General features: G+C 41.9%; 1 protein-coding gene across 1 annotated transcript; it reads left to right on the top strand.

Moving 5' to 3' along the window:
* Positions 1–14,725: 14,725 nt before the first annotated feature.
* On the top strand, positions 14,726–26,806 carry LOC308318763 (guanylate-binding protein 1-like; the record flags this gene model as incomplete). The annotated part of the gene is made up of 12 exons (XM_080768392.1): positions 14,726–14,756; positions 15,627–15,821; positions 16,584–16,711; positions 16,835–16,944; positions 17,095–17,164; positions 17,480–17,636; positions 18,010–18,287; positions 18,876–19,088; positions 19,246–19,348; positions 19,698–19,819; positions 24,997–25,053; positions 26,759–26,806. 12 exons carry the CDS (start codon positions 14,726–14,728, stop codon positions 26,804–26,806), a joined length of 1,512 nt encoding a protein of 503 aa, XP_080624518.1.
* Between the last annotated feature and the right edge of the window lie 267 nt (positions 26,807–27,073).

The raw sequence follows: 27,073 nt of genomic DNA, 5'->3' as shown, positions 1-27,073 counted from the left end.
GTTCTCCTATAGCGAGCGAACGAGGTCCGACGGAGAGCAGAGGAAGATGTCCCGACGTCGACTGCGGGATGGAAGAAAGGGAGCGCAGAGCAGAGCTTCAGTGAGGACCGCCATGTTCTACAAGGTCCTTCTCATCGCTGCCAGGATGGAAGAAAGGGAGCGCAGAGCAGAGCTTCAGTGAGGACCGCCATGTTCTACAAGGTCCTTCTCATCGCTGCCACCTCTTCACTCCTTATCCGTCCATCTTTTTTTGTAAGATTATACAAAGATGCCTTATATATCTCCAACGGCCGGAGTTCAACTGTGGCATGTCTGTCTCTCTCTGTCTGTCTGTACGGCTCAAAATATTATTATTATTAGTAGTATTATTATTATCCCATACAGTGGTGGAAAAACTACTGTATTTACTTCAGTACTGCAATATAGAAGTATTGGCATCAAAATGTACTTGTGTACCAAAAGTAAAAGTAGTCCTTATACAGAATGTCCTGTTTGAGGGTTTTCAAATGTATAAAAGTCTAATTGGCACTCAAGTATAAGTACACATATCTCAAAAGTGTGCTGTATACTTAAGTAAAAAAAACTAAATAAAGTCGTTTAGGGATAAGGGACGAAAATAGAGCCCTTTTAGTTACTTCCAAACCACTGTAGCAGAGCAGACAGTCATGCTCTCCTAGCTCAGCAGACAGACAGACAGACAGACGCCAGTGGGAGATGTTTAACTCTGCAGGAACATGAGGACATTATGGACTGACGTGTGTGACGTTCCTCTCTTTGTGATGATGGAGGAAACGGACACGCTTCCAGGCCTTTCCCCCCCCCCCCCCCCCCGTATGTGTGTGTTTAAAATGAAAATACTAAGGAGCTACTTTTGCCAAGATTCCATTTAACTTTCTTAACTAATTCCTGATACTTTCTGCCTAAAAATGTACAGGACATGTTCTTATACCCTCTCTATAGCTTTCTTTTCTTCTGTATAGAGCTCAGTTGCAGCCAAACGCCCCCCCCCCCCCAAAAAAGATATTCTTTGAAAACCGAAGTCGCAGGATTTCCAAAGATCTAAGATTGACAGTTATGCGTGAAGATTTGTTTCCTTTTCATTTCACTTCATTGCACTCGTTGTTCTTGTTACCATTGCTACCTTCTGAAACAAAGACCTTGGAACAGAAATGCTGGTCGATGAAGTTTAACCAAAAGATGAAATGTTGTTTCAGTTTTCATTAGTTCTCTAATACGTCCTTTTTCAACGTTTTGTACGTTGATTTCAAGGCAGATCGAGAAGTCATATATTTTCATACTTTTGTCACGAGAAGACCTCTTTTTGTATGGACGGAGAAAAAAAAAACGTAATTGCCAAATAACTGTCTTTTGAATAGTAGACATATCCTATGACCAAATGCCTCTTACAGATTCTAACATATAGATATTGAAATGCGCTTTCTGCTCTTTTTTTAATTTGTGATAAGCACAGAAATATCTGTGTGTGTGTGTGTGTACATATTGTCTGGTTGAATGTCTTTAGTATCGATGTGTCTCCCCCTGACTAATGGACAAGTCCACAGACCCTATACACAGGCTCCTGGTGACATGAACGACTTAAGCTGAGCATGTGGTTCAACAGCCACGCGTCAGTTATCGCTGCAATATACAAAAAACCTACAGTATGAATGAATTATCTTTCATATCAGTACTTTGTTTATCACAGCGCCTTGCACTGTGAGCTTGTAGATCAGTTATTTTCGCAATTAATTGCAGGTGCAGTGCCTTGAGACTTTTGACCTTCGCGTTAGTGTGCCTTGTGCATAAAAAAAAAGGTTTGAAGAACACTAATGACTCGAGGGCCGTGCCACAGCAAGCAGTATAACCATAACTAAAATTTCTATTTTAAATTAATTCATTTTGTTCCAACTTAAGTTGACGACACTAAAATGTTAGGAAGGGACTAGCGGACAAGAGATCCGCATACAATTATTTGCATGCTGAAAATTGCAAGTAAGCAAGTCATTACGACGGCATCAAGGCCCGACAAAATACATTTAGCTTGACTAAATCAACTGTCGACTAAAATCTTATGATATTTAGTCGACTAAAACTAGACAAACACTAAAACCTTCCGGGTGACTAAAATGTGACTAGAACAAAATTTAAACTATTCAAGAGACGACGATGACTAAAACAAACAAATCTAAATTTGCTTCCAAAAACAACACTGACCCTCGCTAACTGCCCGTATCAGCTGAGTCGACATGTCCAGGACACTGTACAGAGTACTGTTAGTGCAAACAGTATGGAGCAGCAGTAACTACTTGCGTGTTTCGAAACTCAAAATGTCATTTAACAAAGACACACACTACAGAACAGTCACCTGGTAGTTACTGCTGTATGCCACGTGTGGGCACTGTGACGTCCAAACTGTTTAGTCCCAGGGGTGTCACAAAACTGCCTTTCCCCCCCTACCACTATTTCTGAATATACCTCAAATGAACGGACCTTCTGCCTTCTGTTGGGTTAAAACGACCCACATACAAGTAGAAAATTGTGTTTTAAAAAAAAACCAACCCAGAACAAAAAGAATATATTATGTCTGAGAGATGCTGACGTTTGACGATAACCTCGGCTGTTCTTTTTATAGAACTTTCTTCCTTTTGTTTTGTATGAATTTATTGTTTCCCTTGCTGCAGTTCTGGCAGGGACAGGGAAACGCTGCCAAACCATTTATACAGATGTTTATTATTATTATTATTATTGCTATTAATATTATAATTATTGCCATTTTATCCCTCCAACTCCCCCCCCACATTTCCATATGTGTGGAATTTGTTTGATTTTGTTTGTTTTTTTGTTTTGTATAGTTTTGAATGATGTGACCATGCCGGGTAGAATTTGTTAGAATTTATATGAAATGATAAATGATGGTGTATTTTCTGCAAAAGGGAAGGATTGTATAAGCACTGAAATGAATTCGCAGGCAAATAATATCCTTTAATACTCAAATCCAATATTTACATTTTTATATAATTATGGAATACTATTTAATTCTCTGAAATAACACATAGCCATATTAATGCTGGGGAGCGTTTGAAAAAACGCACTCTTGAGTAAATCCAGACATTTATGAACCGACCGACGTGTTCAATTAGTGAATGTTTGTCAGAAAGATCCACTTTATCTTGTCTATTAGCCATATTATTTATATCGAACTTGCCATATTGTAATAAGCCATAACAGAGTTTGTCCTATAAGCCATAACAGAGTCTGTCCTATGCTATATATATGAGCCATAACAGAGTCTGTCCTATGCTATATAGATGAGCCATAACAAGGATTGTTCTATTTAAATAAGCTATTGTTTAAATAAGCCATAAACAGTTTGTCCTATAAGCCATATACATACTATACAGTCCATATATACTCATGCAGACGCAGTAATATTTTAAAATAGTGTTACACCGATACATTCTATGGAAGATTTCCAGACACCCTACCTATTGCTATTTACACTGAGTAGGAAAAATAAACCTTAGAGGAAGTAGGAAAAAAACGAACGCTATAGAACCAATGAGAAAAGTGACGCTTTAATGTTTGAAAATTTTCTTTTCTCTGAAATAAAAAAAAATGTTTCTTTTGATGTCATACAGATTCAGAAGTGTAGAGCAGAGCTTTAAACGTGCTTTCAAACCAGAAGAGACACTGTAGTGTATAGGACGACACAAACAGAGCTGATATGAACTAACCTGTACCTGTCTGTCTGCCTCCCTGTCTGTCTGCCTCCCTGTCTGTCTGACTGTCTGTCTGTCTCTTCACTCTGATGTAATGACATCCGAAAGCCAAATAAAGGACCATGAAGTAGACATAAGACTTTTTTCTTTACTTTTGTTGTGTGTGTGTGTGTGTTCAGTTTGTGTTATTATACAGTTTTAGTCGGGTTTCTCACAATAGGGTCCAGGGACCCTCTGGGTTCCAGATGGACCGTTAAGCTGGTCCATTTGGTTCCATCTGACCACTCTGGGAGTACCTTGAAATTAAAACATTTGAGAGTCACTGTTCCCGAGAGGGGGCCACATTTTCCAGAGATTCCTTGCGAAGCATAGCGGAAGCATGAGCGTGCGTCACAGAGCGCATGTTTGGGTCTGATAAGTCCCGGAAATGATAAGAGACAAGAGAAGATTTCCATGGCTCTAGCAGTGATTCTCAACCATTTTAATTTCAATGCATTAGTCTACGGACCCCCATTTAATGACATTTCTATCTCTGGGACCCCACATTTATATTGTAAAATCAATGTTAATTTAACTCTGAGAGTGTACAAATGGAAGATGGATACAGACCCATAAGGGTCCATTTGGTTCAAATCTATCATTTAGCTGGGGACCCCCTGGAACTCCCTCAAGGACCCCTGGGGGTCCCCAGACCCCACTTTGGGGCCACTGATCTATGGCACTAGGGCCTATAGGCACATGCTTTGTGGCTCAGTGTTCCACTGGGACACGCCCCCCTCATCTAGACTGAGAGGGAACAGCAGGGAGCATTGGAGATGGGAAGCGCCTGTTGGAACTCACTCAGTGGTCCTTAGGCTACTATCCGTTTCTACATGTCACATAATGCAGGAGGCACCAGCAGGACGTTGCTTTACTGAAAACAAGCTCTTCCAACCTCTGACACTTTTCTTTCTTTTGACATTATGTAGCTCGCACCATATGTGGTGGAGTTTTATGAAGCAAAACCCTGAAAGAGGATAATTCAAGCTTTCTGTACTGTACACCTGCAATGTTGGTGAGTTTAACGTTGTTGAATTTCTGTTTGGATGTTATGAGCGGTCAAGGCCAAAAACGTACCCGCATAACTTCCGGGTATGATGATGTCACGAGCATATAGCCTCTTATGTCACAAGAATATATACATAGCCTAGCCTATAGCATTTGGAGATTGTGGAATAGTTGTCTGGCTATAAACTATACTTGAGTTGCATCCATCTACTCCTTTATGCATGCGTAGGTGCATGCCTCCTTTGTGGTGCCTGTGGTGTGTGTGCGTGTGTATAGGCATGGTCCCCGCCACGCAGGTCCGACTAACAGGAAGTCTTAATTATGGGCAGTCCTCTGTGTGTGTGTGTGTGTGTGTGTGTGTGTGTGTGAGTTTGTGTGCGTGTGTGCACTGTGCACGCGTGCATAAGTGCATGCCTGCGTCATGGTGCCTGTGGTGTGTGCGTAAGTAGGTGCATGCATGCAGGGACGAATAGTTTTCATAATCCTCATGGGGGCCCGTGCTCAATGCCTGATCTGCTGCGTGCGTATACAAGGGACAGGCAACGCTGGTGGTTAGAGCGGCGTGACTACATACAAAGTCAATGCAAAGACGAGAATTGCGCGAACGGGCGCGGCGCGACCTGGTGTGGTGCAAACGGGACGAACCGAGGCGAATATATTCAGGTCCAATTCCTCATGGGGGCCGAGATCCCTGGTCCAATTCCTCATGGGGGCCATGGCCCCCCGGCCCCCACAGACTCTACGTCACTGCAAGCATGCCTGCGTGGTGGTGGTGTGTGTGTGTGTGTGTGCGCGTGCGCATAGGTGTGTCGTGGTGCCTGTGGTGTGTGCGTAATTAGGTGCATGCGTGCGTCGTGATTACATCTGTGGTGTGTGCGTGCGTAGGTGCATGCCTGCGTCATTGTGATGCCTGTGTGTGTGTGTGTGTGTGTGTGTGTGTGTGTGTGTGTGTGTGTGTGTGTGTGTGTGTGTGTGTGTGTGTGTGTGCTAAAGCCATTAGCAGGTCAGCAATGTTCACATTATGAGTGAGAGAGCGATAGCTCTATAGTAGCTCATATGAATAATGAAAGACTGTGGACTGAATCTTCATTTTCTCCAGAGGATTTGTATTCATGACTCATCATTTTTTCCCAGATCGTTGACGTTGAAGCGAGTATAAGCTGTTCCTCTGGGGGGAGAAAAAAGCCATGAATCATTCACAGTGGTGGACACAGTAACAACACTACATTTACTTGAGTATACGGTGCTTAACCTCTGTGTCATTTTACAGTCCAGTTAACGTACTGAACCGTCGTACGTCTTTCAGAAAACTCTGTACGTAGAGAACAGCCTTTCTCAGGCATCTCTGTGTTGACCATTTTGCAGACCTCGGCCATCTTGCCACCAGAGTTTGGAAGCAATGTCCTGATGGCGCCTCCTGCATTATGTGCACATTCAAAACAAGTGGATACGCAGGGCAGTTGAGTGATATTATCTAACGAGCACTTCCAAACGGCAACACAGCTCATAACTCATGTCTACAGTGGATTTTTTTATGAAACAAACACTTTGAGGATAGAAAGAGGATAATTCAAGCTTTTCGTATACAGCTGCAATGTTGGCGAGTTTGACGTTGTGTAATACAATTAGATAGGACTTTTCTGTTTGGATGAATGGGCTGTAATGGGAAGTTTTTGCACCTTGTTGGCACCTTGCCATTAACTTACTGTATATGGTAAGATGGCCGGGGTCTGCATATATGGTCCATTGATGTCCGTCGTCTGTTTTGTTTTTAGCATCTGTGGTCATATATGAACCCACTGAGCAATAGTCGGACGGTAGCCGCGGAAACCCAGACATAGCCTATATAGTCGGCTATTAGACGTAATTTAAACTGGTCTAAAAATGTATGTTTTTTTTTAGCGGTTTAAAATTAGCCTAGACGTTGTGCCAGGGAACTTTTCAGCACAGTGTGAGCATAAATCAATCAATCTGGTCTGACGATGTTCAATTTATTATAAAGTAATTAAAACGTGCACGAGTGATGAAAGCACTTAAGGAGAGATCGGGGCAACATGAGAAAGGATGGACATTCATTGCATAATATATAAAGACATGAAATCGGCAAAGGGGGTGCGGCCTGACATGACAAGTTCAGAGATACTGGGCAGCAACCGGTTGGAACCAGTATAGCGTTGACTGGCCCATTTGATGACTGTGGCAAGATATAGCGAGACCTTGAAGAGAGATAAAAGGCAAGTCAGAAAGAATTAAAATGATTTTGGATGCAGCGAGAAGGTTTTTGGACGTGATGGATGTTAGTGGAGAGGATTTGGACATTATTCTGAGAGAGGGATTCACGCCTGCTCCGACCCCGGAGTAGGATGCACACAACAGAGCGGACAAATGCTGAATGGGAATGGGATACACGGGTATTTTGTTTAGTAGTAAGAGTAAGAACAATAGGTGTACAGTAGGTGGCGGTAATGCACCTTGATAGGTTTGCCAACCGCCATAAAACCCGAAAGAAGAAGAAGAAGAAGAGACCTTGAAGAAAGCAGAGGAGTGGAAAGCAGAGGAGTATACACAGCTGTGCAAGCCTGTGCAGGCCTCTCACAATGTTTAGGAACATTGGGCCTGATTCATTAAAAAGAAATATGCCACCGTTACACTGTGGCGGAAACAGATATCGTATTTATCCGTCCGATCAAGCTACGTTGAGATGACATGTTATTCAGAGAGCGGTGTGTACCACAGGTGCGCTGGCGTATCGCAGGTGTATGTCATACTGAATGCAGTGGGTGCAAAGTGATCGGAAAAGCACCCAACAACCTCATTTGCATTGATCCACGCCCCATATCGCACCATAAAAGGCTTCAAGCATGACTCAGCAGACAGCAGTTTGGTCTTTCAAAAAAAGAAAAAAGGCTTTGCAGCCGCAGACTATGCGGGTTCACAGCCGCGGTCACTGCATGAATATAGCCTGCACTCTATTAATGTAATAATTCTACACATGGACAGTTAGGGCTTTTATGTTATGTCGTTTTTGCACCATTGTATATTACCACTGTAGGCTACTATATATGTACAAACTGACATCAATCCATCAAAGGACACCAAAGGAAATTATAATGATATTGCTTCAGCGGAGCACGCACCGTTACAACGGTGCGTGCTCCGCTGCTGAAGAAATTGCGCAAAATACTTTTAAACATGACGCGGCCACGCCAGAAGGCTGCTCCTCGCAACGCGTCTGTGTGTGTGTCTCCTAATACACAGCACAGCCGTTGTCGTCTATCTCCGAGCGAGCCACACTATTGGCGCACATATCTCCATGCAAAACTAAATCTGCACGCTCCCAGAATGAACCTAGCCTACTTTTTACCGATTTTACCGATGTATTTCACTGTTCAAATATTGTTTTTACATCACTCCAACCCCCTTGGATGATGAATTGAACAATGTGGACCCTGTTGTAAACAAGTGTAAGGCTTAATTGGGTCGTCCACTCACAGTTAACAGTCTTTGTATTGAGTTTGTGCTTGAAATGTACTGTAATTCTGCAAACTGTTAATAAAGATTTCAATCAATCAATCAATCAATCAATCCTCAGGCCAGGAGGCGGTGTGTGTGTGTGCGCGCGCGCACGGACGGGAAACACTCTGCAACACGTTAAATTTCTACTTCTACTAAAGAAAGAGGCAGCGATGGAGCCATAAGTCCATATCCATACATTCGGGGACATAAATTGCGCAAAACACTTTTAAACATGACGCGGCCACGCCAGAAGGCTGCTCCTCCTAGCTGTGATAACTGCTAAGCTACATTGTCAACACGGCACTGACCAGGGTTGCCACATTGACTGAGAGGGAAACAAGCAACCAGGTCTATGAAAATCCGAAAATTAATCTACAATAAGCAACACTATTGCTGACTGTCAAACATCATTTTCATGTCATGGACCACTAATATTCTATATATATATATATATATATATATATATATATATATATATATTTGCTGTTCATATATTCAGAACGGGTAAGGACTAGTAATTATAATTTATTGAATTAAGTTCGGGACCAAGGCGGGTGCTGCACTCACACCTTTGCAGTCAGAGGTAAAACATAGGCTATCCGATATTTAAAATATCGGGTATATGCATAGAGTATTAAAAGGATAGAGACTAAACTAGCGCGAAGCTCCGCCCCCTCCGCTATTCATGTCAGTGGAAGTTGCTCAGCATTTCACTTCCGCATTTGGACACCAATTTTTGGTGTCCAAATGCGGAAGTGCACCCAGAGTGCACCTGGGCTTTACATTGGGCGCTCGGTTGCACGGGGTTTCCTCGTCAAGAATCCACGGGTCCGCCTGCAGTCCTTCCTCTTACCACTAGGGCCCAGCGCTTCAACATTGGAGTGCATAGCTGGCCCCTTGGGTATGTCAATGCAAAAGTCGTCTTTTGAGAGAGAGAGAGAGAGAGAGAGAGAGAGAGAGAGGGGGGGGGGGGCATGGTTTGCGCGATAAAGAACAGCCTATATATTCATAAGTGAATAATTGGGATCCTCTTGTCTGAAGAATTTAAGAAATTATAATCCAGTGAGTTTATCCATTGAGTTAAACTATTCTGTGTCTGGCATCCATGCATCATGCATGTGATCAATATCAATACATGATTATAAAGTCTGTCCTTCATATTTGCGAACAAGCGCGAGTGGATGTGAGCTGGCTTAAAACTATGATATGACTGCATGGCCGACTTTCAAACACGCTGATGCCATTCATTAGGCTAATGTGGTCTTATATTTTTTATATAGCCCTATTCATTTTCCAATGTGAATCGGATCGGCAGCACGCGCTGTCTGCCCCCCACCCCACACACACACACGCGCACCCTGCGCGCGCACACACACACACACACACACACACACACACTCACACACACACACATACACACACCGACCGACAGTCAACTGACTCAAGGAGCTCCGTAACAAAACAATTTCAATAGACCTGCCGCCTACTGCAGGCATTATACACTAAACAATGTTGGATTCGTAGTGCAGAATGCAGATAAGCCTATGTTCTTATTATAATTGTGAGTTTGTTTTTTAACATGTGCGAGAGCCGATCTACAAGCTCACAACGCGTTGCACTGCGAGTAGAAAGCTGTCAAGTGAGAAGCACAATCGCGCATGCTATAGTAATATCCTAATACATAAATAAAAAGGTGTCGGGCTTGCAGGGGCAGTTTCTGTATGGGAAATGCATGCATTTAGGCATACAAGTGCACTCAGCTTTTATTATATAGGCTATCATTTTGTGCTGATCGACCAATATGTTGGGGACACATGCCTACATATTTTATCTGAGATTTGGGAACAATTTATTGATTCAGCATGAAGACTAAAGCCTTCTGAATAAATCTATACGCGTAGAATCTATACCCTATAGTAAACAAACAGAGTGAATTTGGTCACATAAGTAGATTTCAAAGAACACCAAATTGTTTTTATTTTGTCTTCTTTGCAATCTACTTATGTGACCAAATGCACTCTGTTTGTTTACTATAGGGTTCAATGCAATTTACTCTGATATTGCTTTTGTGAGTTGTTCTGGATGAGATAGTCTGATAATTAATGTGTAGGCTACTAATGATACATAGTAAGTCGTAACTTTGGTAGTAGAGTTCAGGAACACATAGAAGCTGACATATAGAAAACTCCTCTGGACGGAACAATATTGTTGTATTTGTAGCCCAGCAGCACGATTTAAAATTAAACATTATGAATATTATGATTGACGGTTTGTCCATTTGAAGCAAATCGTATTTCTATCTTGAAGTGACACAGATCTGATTCAGGCTAGATTTGGCTGCCAGTGTAAATCAGGCCTTACAGTAAGCATTAAGAAAGGAAAACAGGAGGTAATTCATCAAATGCATTAAAGGGACACTTCACCCTTTTTGCAAAAAAATATATGTTAATGACGTTTAGAAGCTTTAGATCACTTTCCTGGGGGTCTTTATGTGGTTTTAGATATTTTAGATTGTAGCAGTGAGCCTGTTGTCTCTGATGTCATGGACACTGGTCTCACTACCTTCCTGGACTACAATTTCCATAATTCTTTGGTGCACTGCTCCTCCTTGTGGATAGGGGGGAGAGCTGTCTTACTGAGACAACATGTAGTCCAGGAAGGAAGTGAGCCCAGTGTCCATGACATCAGAGACAACAGGCTCACTGCTACAATCTAAAATATCTAAAACCACATATTACACACATAAAGACCCCCAGGAAAGTGTTCTAAAGCTTCTAAACGTCATTAACATATATATTTTTGCAAAAAGGGTGAATGAAGTGTCCCTTTAAGACATAGTAATCTAGGGTCATAGGTACACCGAGAACATATAATCAGTCTAAACAGTAGATACATCTATGCATACAGTAGCCTATGTAAAGAGGTCACTCAATGCAGACAGTGCAGAAATACACACAATGATTAGTAATCTTTAAGGTGGCTGTGTTCCATTTGATATCCTAATCCTAACAGCAGCTCATGCAGTTGTGTCATGAGATGATTTGTGTACTCTGCCCGGTGATTGGTACAGCTGCTTCAATGTCTTAATTCATGGTTTCTGGTTCACGTTATGTTATATAGACATATATAGACACCATACCATATATATGTATCTGGTTTCCTTGTTTCTTTTAGACACTACATTGTTTTAAATATAAAGACACTTCCAAGTAAGCAGAAGCATATTAGGCTATTGTATATAATTTTTGGGGTCCGGCCTTGACATGAAATTTCAGAAAACTGTCAGGATTTAGAAAACATTTTATTACATTTCGACGTCAGGACTAAATGGGTTACCGGCAAGTACATTTACTCAGTTACTGTCCACCATGTAGTAGCACATGCCATGCGTTCCAGCCTTATTTGCTGCGTTCCGCGGATCTGAAGATGTCACTGCGCTGCAGAACGCAGCGAAAAAGGCTGGAACACAGGCTATGAATGTATAGGCCCATGGTGTGCCCAGACTTTTTTTTGACGTGAGAGCTACTTCCAAAACGACCAGCTCAACAAGATCCACACAAATAATGCTGAAAATAGTTTAAACTAGAACTGCACTCTGCCGAGTGCATACTTGCTTGTTGCACACTAGTAGGCCATAAATGGCCTACTAGTGCGCAAGCAGAGTGCGCAAGTACTTTCGACCGCTGGAAACTATCACATCTCAGTATGTCTGTGAAGGAACGTTTGAAATGTATAATCATTACGTGTAACTATTTGCTACCTAACTACTTTTTTACAGAAAAATGAATCATTGATATGTGATGAAAAAGAAAAGGTATATAAACTGAATTAAAATATATTATACAGTATAATTATTTTATTACTTATTGTAAATTGTCAATTGTTTTAAATGTATTTAATTTTGTACTATAGTGATATTAATACTAAATCATGATCAGAGTAATATGTGTCTCTAACTTCAATTTCTGTAATAATACTTTCAAATTTGTTGAAATATACATGATCTAAAATACTTCCGAAATCTGTAGTTGGATTTGTATCTCAGTGATGACGTAAGAGAAATGGTCAGCTGTGTAATCTGGTCCCACCAGATACCACATTACGTCATCGTTGAGAGCTGGGACCAGAGTACACGGTGTGTATATTTATGACTAGCTCTCAGTGATGACGTAAGAGATATGGTCATCTGTGTAGTCTGGTCCCAGCAGACCAGGCACAGATTTACAAATTACAAATCACATTACAACTACATACAGAGTATGTAGTTGTAATTTGATTAGCAGTATACTGTGGTTACTTGGTTCCAAAAAGTGAAGCCAAGTTTTTTTCAACCGTAGGTTTGTGCCTGGTTTGCTGGGACCAGTTACAACATTACGTCATCGTTGTGAACTAGGACCAGAGTACATGGTGTGTATATGACGTAATGTTGTAACTTGTAACTAGTCCCAGCAAACCAGGCACAGACTGTATGTAGTTGTTCTAGTTACAACTACATACAGAGTATGTAGTTGTAATTTGATTAGCAGTATACTGTGGTTACTTGGTTCCAAAAAGTGAAGCCAAGTTTTTTTCAACCGTAGGTTTGTGCCTGGTTTGCTGGGACCAGTTACAACATTACGTCATCGTTGAGAACTGGGACCAGAGTACATGGTGTGTATATGACGTAATGTTGTAACTTGTAACTTGTAACTAGTCCCAGCAAACCAGGCACAGACTTACGGTTGAAGAAAACTTGGCTTCACTTCGAAGAGACCAAGCGAAATGATTACTTGCGCGCTCTGCTTGCGCAAGTAATATGTACCCGAGGGGGCTTTGGAATAGCGGCAATGGCGTTACATACAGTACAAATGCACTTGGAATGGGTAATAGAGGGGGGCAATGGAATGGGTATAGGGTTTTTTTTGTTAATGATTTGTTTGTGGTTAAGTAGGGATTTTTTGTGTTTAATTTGTAATGCTATACCGATGTTTGTCCCCAGCTAAATGATAGTCATACAGTAGGAACGGGTCCATTTGGTTCCATTTGTACACTCTATCAGAGTTGAATTAACTTTGATTTTACGATATAAATTGGGGGTCCCCGAGATAGAAATGGGGGACCGTAGCCTAATTCAGGTCAAACTGGGGGTCCTTGAAATGAAAATGGTTGAAAATCACTGCCAGAACCTTCTCTTATGGGGGCCCTTGGCATATATTTTCAAATGGGGGCCTAAAGTGTCAATTTGGGGGTCCTTGACATGAAAAAGTTTGGGAACCACTGCTTTAAGTCACATTAATTTGAGTGGCAGATGCCCCTTTTTAATATATTTAAATTAAATATTATTTAGGGGCATGTCATGTGATCTACCTGCACAGCCTTTGTGATCATCGCAATCTACCTTTCTGGGCACCCCTGATGTAGCCTGTTTTGTAATAATAATTTTACAAAAAATAAGTTTTCAAATACTTGTAGTGGAGTAAACGTAACACATTTGCCTCTCAGTTGTAGTGTAGTAGAAGTATAAACTATTGAAGAATGAAAATACTCAAGCTAAAGTAAAAGTAGCTCAAAGTAACTTTGTTACTTTCTACCACTTTCAGCAAAGTGGGCGGGAAACTGCCCCCCTCTGGCTGTAGCTGGCTAGGCCTCTGATTGGCCAGTATACTGTATAAAAGAACCAGTAGACAGCAGAGAGGTCAGTGAGCTGCGACGAGGTCCTTGGTGATTAAACTTCATAACCTGTCTACTTCCTCTGTGTCTCCACACCTACATCTGAAGCAGGTAAGACTCTGAGACCACTTACATTGAGACCAGAACGTGTGACCCTGTTCACACAGGACTGTCTCAGTGTTAATTTATGACAATTTAGAATTATAGCATTTTTTTCTTGAAATCCTGCCTAGTCTACCATTGCTCTCACAGTAACAGTATAGGCAGATGGTTGCATACGATCAGACACCACGTGTTACATTGAGCAGATGGTCTTTTACAGAGCAACTTGAAGAGAGTGCATCATCAATGAGAGTAGGCCTAGCCGCCTGTAGCAGATCAAAGTGCCGCGATGCGAGACATTGTGAGCTTGTACGTAGATCTGCTATTTTCAAATGGCTGAAATGTGGGCTGATTTGGTTTTCTAATCAAAATTGAAGTAGTAACTAAAGTTTTCAAAGAATTGTAGTGGATTAAAAGTACAATGTTTGTCTCTGAGATTCTTGAGAAAATCACACGTCTACTCTAAACTTTTATTCCTGGCCATCGGCCACCGGCATTGCCTAAAGTATAGGTCTCGTATTTGGGCGTTACAATAATCATTTATTTAGGTATAGCCGCGTGTAGTAAATTAAATATGGATAATGCCATAATGGTGGAGAATATACCTTGCAGGTTTCAGTAGAACAGATCGAGAATCCAGGCACATCCATTAGCTTCCAATATCATAGTTTATTTAGATTAGCCGAAATCATATGACATACAAGGCGGAATGCATCCTTGCAAGTGAGTTCTCACCACGATGCACAGTTAATATACACATTCAATTGTCCAGTTTCCACTTAGTGCATGTACGTGCATGTGAGTAGACTTTCATTGGTGTTCTTGTGTGTCAGAGGTGTGTGTGCTCTTAACGACTCTCCTGCCCTGGTGCTGAACCCAGTCCGGACATATGGCTATGATATATGGGTCCAAACTGCCTGAGTCACCTCGCCCAAACTCAGCTTTGTCCTCATCTCCTCCGGCTCTCTGACCTGTATGACCCTGGCCATAATAGACCCTCTTATGTATCAGCTTCTCACATCATGGCTTATTTGGTGACATACCTATATCCTTCACCTAACCGACAATTTCTACTAGATGTGAACTACATGTCATATCAATCAGGTCTTATGTTGTGGATGTAAGTACAGGTGTCCTATATGTGTATTCATGACTTGATCAAACAATTATAACATACTAAAGATGAAAGGCTTTCTCTCTCTCTCCAAAGGGGAAAAGCCTAGGGCAGGGGGTGGTCATGGTCTCTTCTGCATACCCACTTTGAGTTCCTCCCACTGTTTTAGTTGGAGGCAGTCAGGTTACTGAGTCTCTCCCCATATCTATCCCAGAGTGTGTCCCCAACTCTATTTATCTATATATATATATATGCCTACTGTATAATGCCTATATGTCTGGGCGCCAATACACAACACGCGTACATGCGGAAACAGCGGTCGAACATGCGCTGCTCCCGTGCTTGCGTTTAGGGTTAGGTTAGGGTTTGAGGTAAGTTGTCGGTCTAATGACAGTCGGACCAATAGTATGTATAAACTAAAGCCTGTACCCCATTATTATCCTCATGTCCCTCTGTGTTGTTTGTGTTTTCTCCACTAGCAGTGACCGTCATGGCATCAATGAAGAAGCCAGTATGTCTGATAGAGAGTGACAGTGAAGGGAGTCTCCGTATGGTTCCCAGTAGCCTGGAGATTTTACAGCAGATCGAGCAGAAAGTGGTCGTGGTGTCAGTAGTGGGCATGTTCCTATCCGGAAAGTCCTACCTCATGAACAGGCTGACTGGGGCAAACAATGGTGAGCTTTTTCATTATAAGACACATGGTAAACTCATGATACAGTATGTGTTCCAAAGTCCCCAAATAACATCCTAGTACAGATCAATCTAATTTGGCATTTTCCTTTTAAGACTCAGCATAAAAAGAGATTCTAGTTGAAATATATTGAATGTGCTTGAGTATAGCGAGTTACCGTAATTATTCCCGGGGCCGTTTGCCCTCTGGGCTGTGACGTCATGTGGGTCAGAGCCATAGAGTAAAGACTCATTCATAGTCTGGATTTTCGGCGGTGAGGTGACCACCGGAGCTGAAATAACGTTGAGCGGTGGTGAGTAAAAACAGAAAGAAGGGCTGGGGCGGTGGCGGTGGTTTGCTCTTCACTGCGGCTCGTGATGTCATGTTGTAGTTCGGTGGTCACCCCACCACCGAAAATCCATACTATGAATAACGCTTAAGACAGATTTACGACATTGAGGCATCAGAAGACTGAGGGCTCGAGTGCTATTCATGCAGCCCTGGAGAGTGACAGTGTCTGTAATGTTTATGTTGTGCTATTACTAAAAACATTCTAAAATAAAGGGATTTAAGATATCGCAACTCTGTCTTACTCTATGGCTCTGATATGGGTCAACCAATAGGAAGGCAGATGGGGGGTGCTGTGATGTCATGTGGGTCAACACGCCATCATCGAGTAGAGAGCTACTCGAGCCCACACTGTTTCTTCAGGAAATATATTTTCTAGTTTTGGTTCGTTATTGTCCCATATCATTCCATCCTCAAGGATTCCCTCTGGGACACACCGTCCAATCCAAGACAAAGGGCATCTGGATGTGGTGTGTACCTCACCCCAGAAAGACTGACCACACTCTGGTGCTGCTGGATACAGAGGGACTGGGAGATTCTGAGAAGGTGAGACACCATTTTGTTTCAATCATTCATGTTCAAATCATGTTGCATTTTATCATTATAAATAATCAAGTTTTACATTAATCTCATTACAAATGACGTCCAAATAATTTATTGGGCTTTCAGGGAAATATGAAGAATGACAACTGGATCTTTGCCATGGCAGTTCTGCTCAGCAGCACCCTGGTCTACAACAGCATGGGTGTCATTGATAACAAATCCCTGGAGAACCTTCAGTATCCTTCACATTATTCACTCATTATTCCCTCTTTATTATTATATGTGTTCACTCACATTATGTCTGGGACTATTGAGTCCTATATTTGGCATGTTTTCAATTAGAATAGTCTTTTCCAGTCCAAGTACCTTAACACCACCCCTTACAGATATGTGACAGAACTGACAAAGAACATCAGAGTTAAGTCCAATGAGGATGAGAATGATGATAGTACATATGTAGGTTTCCTTCCCTCCCTTGTGTGGGCTGTGCGAGATTTTGCACTCGAGCTGGAGATTGATGGGATATATATAACAGAAGACGAGTACCTGGAACACGTCCTCAGGGAGAAACAAGGTTTTCACAAATTATTTGAATACATCGTAATTGAAATTTCCAAAAATGTAATCTAGGCATCAGACGTTATTTACACTAAAATGTATTGTTTTCTGTATTTGTTTCATTTTGTCAAAGGTCAAGAGAATCAGCAGTATAACGAACCCCGTGCCTGCCTTCGGAAATTCTTCTTGTCTCGCCATTGTTTTGTGTTTGAGAGACCGGCCAAATCCAAGATAATGAAACAATTGGAGAAAATTACTGATGATGACCTGGATGAAGACTTTGTTGAACAGGCCAACAAGTTCACTGAACACATCTATACCAAGTCTGACACCAAGACTCTCAGATACGGCATAAAGGTCACAGGCAGAAGTAAGTGGGATTAAAATATTGAATGTACACTGCAGCCACTGAGTGTCTGGCATTTCTGTCAGTCAACAGCATTTGAGGGATTTAAATAAATCTGCTACCTGTGTTCACTTTGCATTCTGACAATTAAATCAAGTGTTTATTGTGAGGAAGATATTTGTATATTATATAAATATTTTAAAAACTTGTATAAACTTCTATAACACATAATATTCGGTATACAGACGTACCACACTGACGTATTGGAACCTATTTTGATTGTTGTAGGTTGATAATGAAATTAGCATCTGACTTTTGTCTGGCATATACATCATTGCAAAAATCTCTATCATGACTATAGTTGAACACACTTGCTGAATGGGTCTATCTTCCACAGTGCTTGGTCTGCTGGCAGAGACATACGCGGAAGCCATCCGTAGTGGAGAGGTTCCCTGTCTGGAAAATGCTGTGAAGGCACTGGCTGAGATTGAGAATGGCAAAGCTGTTGAGCAGGCCCGGGTCCTCTATGGACAGAGAATGCAGTCGGTATGCCTCCCCACCAACACCTTGGAGGAGCTGTTTGTAATCCATTCGTCCAGTCTAAAAGAAGCCCTGGCACTCTTCACAAAACGTTCTTTCAAAGACGACAACCATCGATACCAGAAGCAGCTTGGGGTATGTGTTGGGAATCATATCATCCATTATTTTCATATTGTGTTTCTGTGCACTTTATGCAACACAAATGCAAAAAATCCTCAAAAGCCTATCTAGTCAAAATGATTGTGCTTTTGAGTCCCATGTCTAGTACACGGGACTGCAGTTGTTTAACTGCAATCCCTTGTATAGTGGCTTCTCGGTATTCACCGTTCCTGTCTCTTCTCTTTCCACTGTAGGAGCCCCTCCCACTTGTATTTGTAAAGGCCCATATACATATATGTTTGTTTTGTGTATGTTTATTTGGTGTAAATACTTTGTCCTACACAAACATTAAATTCCCATTGACAATTAATGAATGGACAATTTTACGTCATAGTGTCTAGTTTACGTCATGAAGATGATAAGAGCGCCCCTCACTTCACACGGGTGTGATTTAAAATTAGAAATCTCGGTTTGGTTGTTGACTGTTGTTGACTGTTGTTGACCCTATCCGACGTACATAAGACCTTAGGACTGTGTAATACACTTTGGAGCACACTCTGCACACTACAAATTAACCCATTTGTGAATATATGCATGTTCATTGTTACCACTGTGTTTTTTTAGAGTGTACTTCAGGAGGAATATGATCAGATGTGTGAGAAGAACGTCAACGAGTCCAGGAAGGCATGTGAAAAAATCATCCAACAAGTCTTTAAATCCCTGGAGGACAACGTGGGAGCTGGTCTGTACTCGGTCCCTGGAGGATCTGAGACGTTCAGCCAGGACCTAAAGGAGATGACTGATGCATACAGATGTAAAGATGGCAGAGGAGTCAAGGTGAGTCAGATTCCTGACAACTTCTTGTCTGAGTCAGAGAATGTTAATTAATGTAACCATATACTGGTGATGAGGTGTAGGCTAATTGTGTGTGTGTGTGTGTGTGTGTGTGTGTGTGTGTGTGTGTGTGTGTGTGTGTGTGTGTGTGTGTCTCCAGGCTGAGGAGACGCTGAAGACATACCTGGATGAGAAGGAGGTCGTCGGCAAGGCCATACTGGCAGCAGATAAAAGCCTCACTGCAGGACAGAAGAGAGAAAAAGGTAAAGTCAGTCAGTAAATCAATCAAGCTTATACTTTCAATGATTTGAAATCGATACAGTAACTATTTAAAATACTTGACATTTTTCTAATTAAGTAAATTGCTATATACCATACACAAAATGTATTTCCATTGCCAAACGATACAATACATGAAGTAGTTGCTGTTTTCATTTTGAAATACAGTACTTCGAAAATCGATGCAGTTACTATATCGTTACACCCCCTAGTGGTTATGGTTATGGTTGAGGAAACTCAGGGCTGATGGGACATACTGTAGAGGTACAATCCCGACTTTGTAGGGTGTGACAGTGTTTTTCTGTTGAATGCTGTGTCATTGGTTTCCTACAGAGATGAAAATGTACTTGGAGCAGGCAGATAGAGAGAAAGAGGCCATGAGGAGGAAACTGGAGGAACTGCAGAATATGATAACTCAGCTGAAGATGGAACATGCGATGAACATGTTCTTCAAAGTAAGTGATGATATGAAATGTTCTTTTAGATCTTCTGCTGGTTTCATTTTTTTTTAACCTAAAGAAGATACGTAGCCTAAGGATCGGAAGGTCATTCAAAAAGCGTGTGTGTGTGTGTGTGTGTGTGCGTGTGTGTGTGTGTGTGTGTGTGTGTGTGCATGCGCATGTGTGTGCATGATAAGGCTGTCCCCAAACATTCAAGGTTCGAATGTTCGCTCGTTAGGGTTGCCACTCGAATCTTAATTAATGGGCTTGAACCATTCGTTTTTATTTGATTTTATTTATTTAAAAAAATATATTAAAAAAATATGTATAAATATTATTATTTTCCTTTTTTATTAACTCGGAAATATATCTTGGCGATAATTCGATATGCATATTGCATAATAAAAGCACTATGTTCATGTTGTGTTTACAATAATTTGAAAGTCCGACTCCTGCATGACAGCAGGAGACAGACAAACACATACACGAATCACGCACGTACACAGTCAATGATGATGATTGATGACGAGTCGTGAGGAGGGGTATAAATGCGGAAATTAACTTGAATTTGAACTTTGAAGAAGCTAGCAAGAAGTAGCAAGCATGTCGGCATCATGTGGGAAGAAATCTCCAGTATGGAAGTACTACTTATTGACGGATGATAGAACAAAGGCTGTGTGTCAAATATGTTACAAGGACATCATTCTGCGGTGGCACGACAAATCTGGCTTCTCATTTAACAAATGTAAGTATAGCCTATATGTGGCTGGCCTATACTGGTATCGCCTTGTGTTCAATGTCTTTCCTGTTTTTATCTCACCCTGTGCAGAGCTTTGATCAATTTCGAACAAACAAGAGATGAACCGCTACGTTACCTTCAGGAAAAGTCCAACGCGAAGTCCGGGCCGCTAGCGTGGTGGAAGGAAAACTGTAACCGCTTCCCAATACTCGCAAAAGCAGCAAAACGTTGTCTTTGTATCCCCGCCACTTCCACGCCATCGGATTTTCCACCGCGGGATATATCGTAAACAAGAGAAGGAGCAGTCTTCTCCCCGAGAATGTGAATATACTAGTCTGCTTAGCACACAATATGAAGATTGTATAGGGCAGCCCTACACAATCTTCATATTGTGTGCTAAGCCTGCCTAATTGCGTATTGCATACAGCCCTACTAGGGCTGTATGCAATACGCAATTAGGCAGGCTGCTTGAGGGCCGACTTGAGCGAGTGTGAATGTTTTATTTCTTTGATTTATAGAAGGCTCAAGAGCTATTTCGTTCCCTCTCTTTAAAATGTTACTTGTTATTTTAAAAGTCGTTTATTTTTATCAATGTTTCAAGCTGTAGCAGCTATTTGTTTGATTCGTTTGTTTATTCATTTTCTGCATGGTTTTATTGGTTTGTTTGGTTTGGTATTGGTTTTTATTTTACATTTTGCAACGAAAAAAAGTCACATATGCCTTGGGCCTATTCATTTAACTGCTGTTGTTTCATGCAGGCTATATCTGCATTCATTGCTGCTTGTATTTCTTATAAGAAACGACTTGTGCAATAAATCCCACTGTTGGAAATATCTTGTCTTATTAAATACCCTTTTGGATTTATATAGGCTTTTATAAGATTTAGATGTTATTAATAATTGTGTTAAAAATAATGCTAGTGGGTCGCACACACCAAGACTGTTCAAATTGTTTATTTCATATTTGAACAGGGACAAACATTTCGGCTATCGGTGTGACAGACGTACTTCAAGTGACGACACAATTCAATTCAAAGGGCTTTATTGGCATGAGAAAACATGATAGCCGAAACGTTTGTCCCTGTTCAAATATGGAATAAACAATTTGAACTGAAGTCTTGCAGGTGTGCGACCCACTACCGTTATTTTGATATGTTTTGAACGGGTAGCGCACCTATAGTGAGAGCGCGGTGCACATGAAGAGTAATTAATAATTGTGCTTAAATCCTTCCCGGGGACGCACCTATAGTGAGAGTGCGGTGCACATGAAGAGTAATTCATAATTGTGCTTAGCCCAGGCGGTGGCGTAACCGTCTGGGCACCCGACTGGTAATCCAGTCGCAGTGTGCCGCGGGTTCGACTCCCGAGCCCGACACGGCCTTTACTGCATGTCTTCCCCCATCTCTCTCCCGTTTCCTGTCAGCCTACTGTCTGTCCCTTCAAAAAAAAACAATAAAAGGCGTAAGCCACAAAAAAAAAGTGCTTAAATCCTTCCCGAGGACGCGTGGACTCGTTCGCGTTGTGAACTTAACCCTTATTTCACTGATAGTCCATAGGATCTTTTTATTAATTAATTAAACGAATGGCTCGAATGTTCACTCGAAAATTCCTGCCGAAGTTCGAGTCCTAAAAACAGGGCTATAGGATACAGCCTTATAGTGCATGAGCGTGTGAATACATCACCAAGAATTGATATTGAATGTATATCGTGTGCCAAGTGTAGAAGGTGTTTTTATATGGAGTTGTGTAATAGTGCCTGTGTTATTTTAGCGTCCCAACGAAGAAAAGGAACGAGCTGATAAAATGGCGGCAGACCTGGAAGCTCAGAAGAAAAAGGTTCATGGGTTCTTTGGACATCCGCGCGTCGTTGGTCCCCATCATAGGACCCACATGGATTCCGCATGGAGTTTAACAAAGTTATATAGCTGCTCATTCAAATAACTTGCAATGCTATACTGCACAGGGAAAGTATTGTAACTGAAAGATGAGAAATAACTAAATCAAGCATAACCCTAATCCTGACGCTGCAGTAAAAATGCAGCGTTAGGATTAGATTACTTACTTGAGAGAACACTTTGAGGATAGAAAGAGGATAATTCAAGCTTTTCGTATACAGCTGCAATGTTGGCGAGTTTGACGTTGTGTAATACAATTAGATAGGACTTTTCTGTCTGGATGAATGGGCTGTAATGGGAAGTTTTTGCACCTTGTTGGCACCTTGCCATTAACTTACTGTATATGGTAAGATGGCCGGGGTCTGCATATATGGTCCATTGATGTCCGTCGTCTGTTTTGTATTTAGCATCTGTGGTCATATATGGACCCACTGAGCAATAGTCGGACGGTAGCCGCGGAAACCCAGACATAGCCTATATAGTCGGCTATTAGACGTAATTTAAACTGGTCTAAAAATGTATGTTTTTTTTTAGCGGTTTAAAATTAGCCTAGACGTTGTGCCAGGGAACTTTTCAGCACAGTGTGAGCATAAATCAAGAAGAGAGAAGTCTGGTCTGACGACGTTCAATTTATTATAAAGTAAATTAAAACGTGCACGAGTGATGAAATCACGACCTCTCTTAAGGAGAGATCGGGGGAACATGAGAAAGGATGGACATTCATTGCATATATAAAGACATGAAATCAGCAAAGGGGGTGTGGCCTGACATGACAAGTTCAGAGATACTGGGCAGCAACCGGTTGGAACCAGTATAGCGTTGACTGGCCCATTTGATGACTGTGGCAAGATAGATAGCGAGACCTTGAAGAAAGCAGAGGATTGGAAAGCAGAGGAGTGTATACACACAGCTGTGCAAGCCTGTGCAGGCCTCTCACAATGTTTAGGAACATTGTGAGAGTAACATGTTAAAATGAAAAATAAGGGGGGATTGTATATGAACAGAAATTATGTTAAAATACACACTTCAGCCTGTCTGGTGCAAGCTGCAGGCCTTTCCTCCTTGAATATAATACACCTTGTGGAAGACGCGTTTCATTTAAATGTATTTCATACAGTAGGCCTATACGTATTGTGATGACCCATCCTGTTTGTGTCTGCTGTTAATGTTGTTTCTCTGTTCATGTGCAGGAGGAGGGGACCAGCCTGCAGGGGTGTGCCCAGATGAGGAGGCACACCTGACTCCAATTGGGCTCACCCTATTTAAGCAGGCTGGTCATGGCCATTTGGGCTCTCTCTCCTGCCTAGGGAACAATGTCTGGTTTTTGCTCCTTTAAGTTTGTTTTGATCTAAGTTGCTACATACACCACACTTTCAGACATCCACACATGCAATACACTACTGATCCCACTGATGACTCACACCCCACTTTCAACTGTTAAGTATGATTTCTAATTATTTGACTAGTTTAAAATAAATACTTATACTTTTTTGGCATTTACTCCTGTGTGTCGTCTCCCATTCTTGTCATGGTAAAGTCCGTTCATGACAAGATGGGGGCTCGTCACTCTAGTCTAGGTTGTTGGTAGATTTGGTTGTTACCTCCTGTTGGAGTTTTTCTATCAAGTGTTTGATAAACTTAGGCTTGGCTTGTTTGTTTGTTCTTAAGTGGAACAAAGTGTTTGGGGGACACACATGGGAATTGGTATTTTGTTTGGGGGGAGGGAGAGAGCAGTAGGAACTTTTTGTTTGTTTGTGTTCTCTCTGTGCAGGGTTTTGAGTTTGTAAAGTGCTTTAGTCCTTGGGGTTCCAACTCCCGGATAGCTTTTTAACAGTGGGTCTCCCTATGGGGCTCACTGTTTTTTGTTTCTGGGTTTAGACTGTGTTCCACAAAAGCTGGAATGCGGTGGTACCACTGAGCGGCCCTTGTTGGAGGGGGGGACTCGGGAGGGCCACTGAAGTCTAGGGTTGAGACAGTCAGTCAGATTTTGTTAGGCAGTTTAGGTAGGGGAGTTGGGCGCTGGGGTCTTTTGCTACTTTTGGTTAAAGCCTTGGCACAGTGTTGTTGTTTTTTTTTTTTTTGAAAAACAAAATGGGTTCTGTAGTGGAAGAATTTGTTCAGGCTCCGTCTATGGAGCTGCTGGATAGATGCAAAAAAGAGCAGCTGTTAAAACTAGCAGAACACTACAACATCGTTGTTTGTGCCAAACAGTCAAAGGTTAGGGTAAAGATAGTTCTGATCGACGGTTTGGTGGCAAAGGCTGTATTAGCAGAGGAGGCGGTCCCATCGGAGGATGAGGACCCAGGTGAATTGAGGTCTGGTAAAACTTCTTCTTTTTCTTCAGGGCAATTAACCTTTGAACAACAAAAGGAATTGCTTCAAATTAAACTTGAACATGAGAAAGAGATTGAAGGGATGAAGCAAAGAACTGAATTTAAAAAGTTGGAATGGAGTATTCATGAATCAAAGCAGTTTAATGTTGGTGCTAACCTGAAATTACTTCCCAAGTTTTCAGAAAAAGATCCGGATTTTTCTTTTCACTGTTTGAACGTGTGGCAGAAGCCAGGGGTTGGTCTGATGCTGAGCGTACTCTACTCCTTCAATGTGTCCTCACAGGTAAGGCCCCAAACCTTGAATGGGCTTCGTGAGTTGATTACTCTGGAACAATTCAAAAACTGTGTGCCAGTTAATATTGCTACGTATATAACCGAGAGGAAAGTGAAAACCCCCCAGGAAGCTGCCGTTTTGGCTGACGAATACTGTTTAACACACAAAAGTGTAGTTGGTGACTGTATGCCTCAGTCTGGTGGTTCAGTTCGTACAGGAAAGTGGTTTTGGGGGCAGGGGGATTCAAGTCCTTCCAAGTCTGAACATGGTTCCGGAAAACAGGACGATCCTAATGTTTGTCATTTTTGCCATAAAAGTGGACATTGGAAAGCAAATTGTTTGGCTCTTAAAGCTAAAGAGAAGATGTTAAGTGGTGCAACAATCAAACCGTCCGCGTTGGCTGCACCGGCAGTTCATTCACCGCAGCTAATGGTTAACATGGAAGGTGTTTCTGATATCATATGTTCCACTGGGGGTGACCCTATGGCTGAGTACACGGCATTCCTTTCAGAGGGTTTTGTATCATTGCCTGGTGGAAGGGCAGTTAAAGTTAACATCTTGAGAGATACGGGTGCATTACATACTTTTGTCCGTCACGACTTAATTCCATTCTCCTCCATTTCAGACACAGGCGATTTCGTTTTAATGCGAGGTATGGGTATGCAGGTAATTCCAGTACCCCTACATAGAATGAGCATTGTCTGTGGGTTGGTCAGTGGGGAGGTGGTGGTGGGAGTGCGCCCTGAGTTACCAGTGGAAGGGGTGGATATAATCCTTGGAAATGATTTGGCTGGGGATGAAGTGTGGGCTGGCGCTAAATCTCCAAATGTGGTTACCCAGGTCCCATTACGGTCTTACACAAGTACCCAACCGGGGGAAACTGAGGTTTTGCCGATGGTGGGATCTCCTTTTCAGAGGCGCGTTATGGGTCCACTGACAGTGAAAAAGCAAGTCTCTGAGCGGGACTATTTGATTGTGAGGCATAGAGGAAATTCTAGGTTGTGTCATAAATCTGTTGAAACCATACTGTGCTCGGGTGTCGGCGTCTCAAAACTCCAGTGACGTCCCTTGCGTTGAGCCTTCATTGTGCGTAGGCACGGTTGGGTGTTCTTCAGTGGGGGAGGTTCAGGGAGGGGGAGATTGGCCGGCCGATGAGGCTGGGTTACAAGTACACCTGAACAACTCTGAAGCTTTACCCAAAGTACTTGGACAATTGGATGAGACAAAAAGGAATGAGTTGGTCTCTATGATTAATAGCTATCCTTTGCTATTTTCAGACACACGATCACGGACACCTTTGATAGGGCACGATATTGAAATTGGAGATGCAAAGCCAATTAAACAGCGTTTTTATCGTGCCTATCACCCATACCCTTTGGACATCCGGCGTATAAAAGGCCATGAAAATGTAATGGCTGACGCCCTATCGTGCATTCTAGGTTAGTGCTCGGATCTATTTACAGTTGAACTGTATAATACTGGTTGGTTCCTGTATGTCAATTTACTGTCACTCACCCCTCTTACAAATGCTTCTGCAGGTATCATGTTTACAGAGGTGGTGATTGGAAGGATGGGTCAGGTATCTATGATTGATGGATAACTGTAAAGTTAAAAGTTACAGAGTACCTGTTTGGTCTCCGCTCTTATGGGGGGGGATGTGATGACCCATCCTGTTTGTGTCTGCTGTTAATGGTGTTTCTCTGTTCATGTGCAGGAGGGGACCAGCCTGCAGGGGTGTGCCCAGATGTGGAGGCACACCTGACTCCAATTGGGCTCACCCTATTTAAGCAGGCTGGTCATGGCCATTTGGGCTCTCTCTCCTGCCTAGGGAACAATGTCTGGTTTTTGCTCCTTTAAGTTTGTTTTGATCTAAGTTGCTGCACTTACACATACACCACACTTTCAGACATCCACACATGCAATACACTACTGATCCCACTGATGACTCACACCCCACTTTCAACTGTTAAGTATGATTTCTAATTATTTGACTAGTTTAAAATAAATACTTATACTTTTTTGGCATTTA

Source organism: Protomyctophum bolini (genome assembly GCF_963924005.1).
Source record: "Protomyctophum bolini genome assembly, chromosome: 7".
NCBI classification, from domain to species: Eukaryota; Metazoa; Chordata; class Actinopteri; order Myctophiformes; family Myctophidae; genus Protomyctophum; species Protomyctophum bolini.
This window is presented reverse-complemented; position numbering and strand designations above follow the sequence as displayed.